At 50.1% G+C, this 8,154-nt stretch overlaps 1 protein-coding gene across 1 annotated transcript; it reads left to right on the top strand.

The window, feature by feature from the left end:
• LOC133068350 (myeloid-associated differentiation marker-like) lies at positions 1-939 on the top strand. The gene has a single exon (XM_061159595.1). It carries the CDS (start codon positions 1-3, stop codon positions 937-939), a length of 939 nt encoding a protein of 312 aa, XP_061015578.1.
• The last annotated feature ends 7,215 nt before the right edge of the window (positions 940-8,154 follow it).

Raw genomic sequence — 8,154 nt, 5'->3', positions numbered from 1 at the left:
ATGTCCACCCGGTGGACATCCCCGGACCCAGACGTCACGGCCATCATGTGCCTCTGCCTCCGCCTGCCGCAGCTGTTCTCCATGTGTGTGGCCATCTCCCTGGTGGCCGGCAGGGCCACTGAGCGGGGAGCCGTAGGAAACTGGTCCATGTCCATCTGGTGCTTCTGTTTTGCCATGACCCTCATGGTATTCATTGTTGAGTTCTATGGGTTCCATTCCCACTTTCCGTTTTTCTGGTTCAACTTCCCCGTGACCTATGCCTGCTATGCCACCCTGCTCTGCCTCTCAGCTTCCATCATCTACTCCATCACCTACGTCCAGTTTCTGCCTGATGGTCCTTACCGGGACCGGGTCATCGCCGCCTCTGCCTTCTCCTGTGTCGCATCAGTGCTATATGCCATAGATGTGGCCTGCACGTGGGTTGCCTATGGGTTCAAGGAGATCCCCTGCTATGTGCACACCCTGCCAGGCCTGCTGAAGGTGCTGGAGACCTTTGTGGCCTATGTCATCTTTGCCTTCATCATCAACACCTCCCTGTACCTGCACCAGCCAGCCCTGGAGTGGTGTGTGGCCATGTACTCCATCTGCTTCATCCCAGCAGCCCTGGCCATCCTGCTGAACCTGGGCGAATGGGAATACAGGCTGCCCAGACCGTATCCCATTTTCCAGCTTCTGCTCACCCTGCTCTCTGTCCTCCTCTACATCAGCGCTCTGGTCCTCTGGCTGCTCTACCAGTTCTACGAGGAGCTCGGCGGGCAGCCCCAGAGGTCCAGTGATGGGGACTGCAGGGACGAGCTCACCTACGACATGTGCACCTGGGACCAGCGACTGGCTGTGGCCGTCCTGACAGCCATCAACCTGCTGGTTTACGTGACCGACCTGGTGTACTGGGCCCACCAGGTCTCTGTAGGGACTGAGGACCAGCCCACGGACTCCTGATCCTCTGCTCACAGGAGGTATCCTCACTGAGCTCTGGTGTTCTCTGATGCCCTCTTCATGGCTCCCCTCTCCCTCCTCACATCCTTCCCCATTCATCTTACTCTCTTTTCTGTTTCCTTCTCTCCTTCTGCTCTGTCTCCTTCCTGCTTACTGTAGTTTCCCACATCCTGTTTTTCTTCTTTCTCTTCTTTCTCTCATCTTTTCTACATTTTCTGCTTTTTGCCCCTTTTCTGGTCATCCTTGGTTTTCTCGTCTCCTGTGTCCTGACCCCCTCTCCCCATTTTCCTTCTTCTGACCCATCAGGACCTGATCCTCCTTCCTTCTCTGCCCACCCCACCCCCACCCCCCACATCCTAAGGTGCTGACTCCACAGCACAAAGCCTTCTGTGTGATTCAGCCCCCCATCTCCCATGGGAGGGGAGTGTACAGGGCACCTTCACTTTAATTTAAACTAAAATTTCTAGAGGTCTATAATTTTCAGTGGCAGGGGTCTTGAAGAAGAGACCCTGGGTCCCTGGGTCCCAACTGGTGCTCCAGGTCAGGTGCTCCAGCCCCACCTGAGGTTGGTTCCAGAATTTTTTCAGGCTCACTAAACACCTGCTGCCTAGAGGCCATCTTAGAGGAAGCCAGGGGTAGATACTGTCCATCCCAGCTACTCTCTGGGGAATCAAAGTAGGAGCTGGTGAGGTAACACAGAGACTCACAGACAGCTGTCTGCAGTGTTGGTGAGGGGCAGCGATGTGGCCCTCCCGCCTCAGTGATCAAAACAGCAGGTCCTGCCTCTGCAGGGAGAAGAGCATGGCCACTGCAGCCTTAAGGTGATGTTAGCCTGGGATTTTTTTTCTTTTCTTTTTTTCCTATCTTCTGGTCAGGAGGACAAAAATGAACTGGGTGACTCTGTTCTTAAAGGGGAAATTTCTCTTTAAGTTATCTTGGGCAGGTTTCTTTGTAGGGGGTGGGGGTTGCTGCTTCCATTGTCAAAGAAACTGCATTGCTCGAATGTGAGGGGGCACACACGTGTGTGTTTCTGTGTGCTGACCGCTTTCTGCTGCAGTTTCTTGATTCTCTGGGACTCAGACACAACGTGATCTATAAAATACATATAATTTAAATTTGTTTCTGGATCTTCTGGTTCCCAAAGATCCTGCTGTCAATTGTAGAGAAAACTGTCATCCTTTCTCCATTTATAATGTCCTTTTTAACCTCAACATATAAGAATGAAAGAAAATATAACTCCCCCCCCCCCAAAACAAAATCTGCATACTCTAATTGCTCCAGATTTGCCTAGAGCTCAGAACAGTCCTAGCCAATTTCCACCCTCACCCAAACCTGGGTCTCTGGGAGCCCACCCCACTGACTCCCACCCACCCCTGAACCAGAGCCTATGGGTGTGAGCCAGCCTGTGACACAAGATGTTGGGCCCCACCCCAGTGCCAACTTCCTGTCCCCTAACTCTTAAAGGGGCCATGACAGCACCTGGATGCCTCTCTAGAAAGGTTTGTTCCTGTTTGTATGCTCAGTGCACGTGTGTGTACATGTGTGTGTGCCCATGTGCTCCCCTGCATTGAGACCAACAACCTTTACAGTAACTGGTGGCAGTGAAGGCCCCACAAGTCTCCCGGTCTCAGCCACAAAGCCTCCGAGTCCAGCATCCTGGCATCACCAGGGCCAGAGGGGCTCCAGGCAAGCAGAGCTGTGGGGGAGGGGAGGGGAGGGGAAGGACCTCCCACCCCCCACCGCCCCCCCCCCCACTGCTGCCCCCACTGCTGCCCCCACTCCTGTACTGGGATGAAGCATGTGATCTTCAGCCAGAGGCAGGTGGGGGGAGGGGGAGGGCTCCCAGGATCCCTCAGGAAAAACTTAAGAAGGAATGAAATAAAACTCGTATATTAAAGCAAGGCAAGAAAAATTTCAACCTAAAATTTCCCTCTGCCCTTTGGGCCTCCCCCTCCCCTCTAGTGTGCATTCTGCATCTGCAGTATGTTTAACCAACACTCCCCAAGGGCAGAAATACCTGAACCTCCATAAAGATGAATTTTCCTTGTGCAAGCCATGTAACTCCTTAGAAGACAACACTACTTACTTACTGAGGACCTAGTTAATGTCAGTAACTGTATTACCAGTATTCTGCTTATTTTACAAGATTCTTGTTTCTCTTTAACAGAGCTATGATTGAGTCTGTGATAAAAAAAAAAAAAAAATAACAGTGACTAGATTCCTCCAAACGATTCATATAATATATAGTTTTATAAGATCCATGATTGTAATAGTGTGACTCTAGACACGGGAAGAAGCAAGAGGAGGGAACCATTTCCTGTAGGCTGAGGAGACTAGTAAGACAGGTGGGTCAGAGTGTTAGGGCTCATGTTGGACTTCCCTGGTGGTTCAGATGGTAAAAAATCTGCCTGCAATGCAGGAGACCCAGGTTCAATCCCTGGGTCAGGAAAGTCCCCTGGAGAAGGGAACCCCTCCATCCGCATGACCTCTGCCGGATATGCTGGTGGTGAGCGTGTTTCTTGTCACACTGTGGTCCAAGTCTCCAGCGATGCTTGTCAGGAACACAAATTTCAGACTTCCCTGGTGGTCCAGTTGTTAACAACCTGCCTGCAGTCACATGTTCGATCCCTGGTCCAGGAAGATTCCACTTGCCTCTGGGCAGCTAAGGCCTTGGGCCACAACTACTGAGTCTGTGCTCAGCAACAAGAGAAGCCACCACGGCAGGAAGCCAGCCCACAGCCACTAGCGAGTAGCCACTGCTCAGCGCAACTAGAGAAAGCCCACACAGTAATGAAGACCCACCAAAGCCAAAAATGAAATATGTAAATAAATAAAAAGAATTTTAAAAAACCCTGAGGGATGGGATGGGGAGGGAAGTGGGGGGGGGGTGGTTCAGGATGGAGAGCACATGTACACCCATGGCTGACTCATGTCAATGTATAGCAAAAAACACTACAATATTGTAAAGTAATTAGCCTCCAATTAAAATAAATTGATTTTTTAAAAAAGAAACACCTGAACTGCTTCCACATGCCCCCACAGTCTGAGGTCTCCCAGACTCCTTGTTCCTGCACATTCCTTGACTTTCCACTTCAGAGTTCAGCTCAGCAGCCCAGTGGTCGTGCCCTGTCTGGAGAGCTTGTGTTTCCTTTAGAGAATGCAAAATCCTTTCTGCTGGACGTACAGAGAGGCTGACCCTAAGCAGGGGAAGAGGAAGAGGAAGCCCAGGATGAGAGGGAGGAGGATTCTGCGTCCACGGATGGATCCACAGTCACATGTGGTCCTGCCTCCTGTTAAGTGGCCCCACAGCTCTTGTCTAGTCCCCCAGGGATGAAGCTTGAGTAGTTGGAGAGCCCAAGAAATCTGGTATCTAGTTTCAGTTCTGCCACAGGACAAGTCACGACCACAGATGAGTCTTGTCCCCGATCTCAACCTCAGTTTCCCATTTGTAAAATGAGAAAATTGGACTAAAGTGGTGGTTTTTAAGCTGTGTTCTCTGGAGACCTAGGTTTCTGATGACGCAGTGGGGTTTTAAGTAGGTGTTGACCTCACCTACCACTTTCTCTAACCAGAGCAGCCTTGCCTGAATCAATCTCTTACTCAAAATCTCGTTTGAGAATAAGATTGGAAAGGTTGAAGACAACCCATGTACTCATCTTTAGGATGCTGTTTAATAAGCCAAGGTACAGACAGGAGAGGGAATACTATACAGCTGGAAAAATATAAGGATGCTCTCAAATAATGATCCTAAATATCTCCAGGATATTAACTCCTTAAGTAAAAGGAGTAAGATACAAAGCTATGTGCAGTATGCTATTTTTTATGTAATAAAAAAGGAAAAAATAAAAATAAATACAATTGTATTTGCTCGATTTGTATTAAGAAGCTTGAGAAGGGCTCTGGAGAGTTTAGTGGAACAGCAGTCCTGGAGGGGTAGGGGAGATGAGCAGAGAGTGGATAAAGCCACAGGTAAAACCAGGTTTCTCAATGTGTGGCTTTTTTAGAGTATCTTTATTTTGAAACATGCCAATATATTTTTAAGAAAACAAAACTGACGTTTGAAAAAAATGTACCAAGTGGAGAAGAAGGGTCAGGGCAGGATGGTTGGCAGATGGTCTCCATGTTCTCTGTAGCCTTGATGGACAGACGAGGGGAGGAGCTGAGGGATGCCCGCACAGGCCTGTCTCCAAAGGCAGAGGGAAGGGAGGCGACTTAGGTCCAGGGATCTGGGGCAGTGAGGGGCGCAGTGGCCTCCAAGCCGATGACCAGGGCCTTCTCCAGCCCTTCAGCACACACATTCGATGGAGAAGCCCCCAGTGCCCAAGCCTCAGGCCCTTCCCTTGCTCTCTGCCTGGCCTGGGCTCGCTGTCTCCCAAGGCAGCGGCCAGAGGCTCCCTCCTCAGCCGGCCAGCCAGTCAAACCTGGGATGGGACTTGTGCTGCCGCAGAAGGAGAAGGGATTTGATTTGTCAGTTCCCTACATGATTGGAAATTTGCAACCATCTTTTTCTCTAATAGTATTCAAGTCTTGGACCTATTACTTAATCCCTGTATGACTTTGGCCAAGTTATTCAACCTCCCTGTAACCTCAACTTCCTCATCACAAAGTGAGCAGAGTAACAGCCCCTGCTGCACACGAGATCACACATGTGAAGCACCCAGAACGGCGCCTGGTGCCCAGAGAGCCCTGATGAAGGCCGGCCACTGTGTCACGGTCCTGGTGCTGCGCGGGGCTGTGTGACGGGCACGGCCTCAGGGGAGGAGAGGAGCTCTGTCAGGTGGGGGAGCTCAAGGAGGAGGATGCTGAGGTCAGACACGAGACCTCTTATTCCAGCATCGGGTAAGAATGGATTCATCCCTCCATCCATCTCCTCACTCACTGGCGGACACCAGGACCTGTGGCAAGCTCTGGGAATAATGAGATCACAGTGGAGCAGCCATGACCCCAAGGATCTCACAGGAGAGTGAGGAGGAGGAGAGAGAAATCCAGCCAGCACGACCGCAGGTGTGTGGGGAGCCACGTAGATCAGGGGTTCAGAGGGCCATCAGGAGCGGTTCTTCCTTTATTAGGACCGGTGGTGACGGTGCTGTTCATGGGTCCCCACCTCCCCCAGCCCAGTGCTGGGCATCCTGTCTATGGGATCTCAGTCCACTTCTCAGCACTTTGATGGACGGGACCCTGATCTCACAGAGGGAGACACAGAGCCAGGTGGGCTGACTGAAGCTGGGGTCTCTCTAGAGCATCAGCCTCTCCTTCCCTGTGACTGGGCTTCCTCCCCTGAGAGCTGGCTATGAAGGAGGCAGGGGCCCCAGGTGGGGGCGGGGCCACAGCACATGCTGTCCTCTGGGGTCTTGACCCTCACCTCGGGGCCACCTAGGAGGTAAGGGGGGGTCTCCCCAGCTTTCCCGTCCCCTGGGGCATCCAAGAAGAGGCGGCAAGAATACACAGAAGAACTGTACAAAAAAAGATCTTCATGACCCAGATAATCACAATGGTGTGATCACTCACCTAGAGACAGACATCCTGGAATGTGAAGTCAAGTGGGCCTTAGGAAGCATCACTATGAACAAAGCTAGTGGAGGTGATGGAATTCCAGTTGAGCTATTTCAAATCCTGAAAGATGATGCTGTGAAAGTGTTGCACTCAATATGCCAGCAAATCTGGAAAACTCAGCAGTGGCCACAGGATTGGAAAAGGTCAGTTTTCATTCCAATCCCTAAGAAAGGCAATCCCAAACAATGCTCAAACTATCGCACAATTGCACTCATCTCACACGCTAGTAAAGTAATGCTCAAAATTCTCCAAGCCAGCCTTCAGCAATATGTGAACCGTGAACTTCCAGATGTTCAAGATGGTTTTAGAAAAGGCAGAGGAACCAGAGATCAAATTGCCAATATCTGCTGAATCATTGAAAAAGCAAGAGAGTTCCAGAAAAACAACTATTTCTGCTTTATTGACTATGCCAAAGCCTTCGACTGTGTGGCTCACAATAAACTGTGGAAAATTCTGAAAGAAATGGGAATACCAGACCACCTGACCTGCTTCTTGAGAAACCTGTATGCAGGTCAGGAAGCAACAGTTAGAAGTGGACATGGAACAACAGACTGGTTCCAAATAGAAAAGGAGTATGTCAAGGCTGTATATTGTCACCCTGCTTATTCAACTTATATGCAGAGTACATCATGAGAAAGGCTGGGCTGGAAGAAGCACAAGCTGGAATCAAGATTGCCGGGAGAAATATCAATAACCTCAGATATGCAGATGATACCACCCTTATGGCAAAGAGTGTAAAGGAACTAAAAAGCCTCTTGATGAAAGTGAAAAAGGAGAGTGAGAAAGTTGGCTTAAAGCTCAAAATTCAGAAAATTAAGGTCATGGCATCTGGTCCCATCACTTCATGGGAAATAGATGGGGAGACAGCGGAAACAGTATCAGACTTTATATTTTTGGGCTCCAGAATCACTGCAGATGGTGACTGCAGCCATGAAATTAAAAGATGCTTACTCCTTGGAAGGAAAGTTATGACCAACCTAGATAGCATATTAAAAAGCAGAGACATTACTTTGCCAACAAAGGTCTGTCTGGTCAAGGCTATGGTTTTTCCAGTGGTCATGTATGGATGTGAGAGTTGGGCTGTGAAGAAAGCTGAGCACCAAAAAATTGATGCTTTTGAACTGTGGTGGTGTTGGAGAAGACTCTTGAGAGTCCCTGGGACTGCAAGGAGATCCAACCAGTCCATCCTGAAGATCAGTCCTGGGTGTTCCTTGGAAGGACTGATGCTGAAGCTGAAACTCCAGTACTTTGGCCACCTCATGCGAAGAGTTGACTCATTGAAAAAGGCCCTGATGCTGGGAGGGATTGGGGGCAGGAGGAGAAGGGGACGACAGAAGATGAGATGGCTGGATGGCATCACCGACTCAATGGGCATGAGTTTGAGTAAACTCCGGGAGCTGGTGATGGACAGGGAGGCCTGGCGTGCTGCAATTCATGGGGTCGCAAAGAGTCGGACATGACTGAGCGACTGAACTGAACTGAACTGGGGCATCCAAGCCCCAGAGTCAGAAACAGGATATCAGGTTAGAGATTTCCTTTGGGAAAGCTTTTCCTCTGGGAACCCTGGCTCATCTTCTTTCAAGGAAGCCTGAAGTCCTGGAAGGACTCTTAGGCTGGGAGTCATGGAACCTGGGGGTCACCTTCCACGCCAGGCAGCACCACTGC

This window comes from Dama dama, chromosome 13 (genome assembly GCF_033118175.1).
Source record: "Dama dama isolate Ldn47 chromosome 13, ASM3311817v1, whole genome shotgun sequence".
Lineage (NCBI taxonomy): Eukaryota > Metazoa > Chordata > Mammalia > Artiodactyla > Cervidae > Dama > Dama dama.
This window is presented reverse-complemented; position numbering and strand designations above follow the sequence as displayed.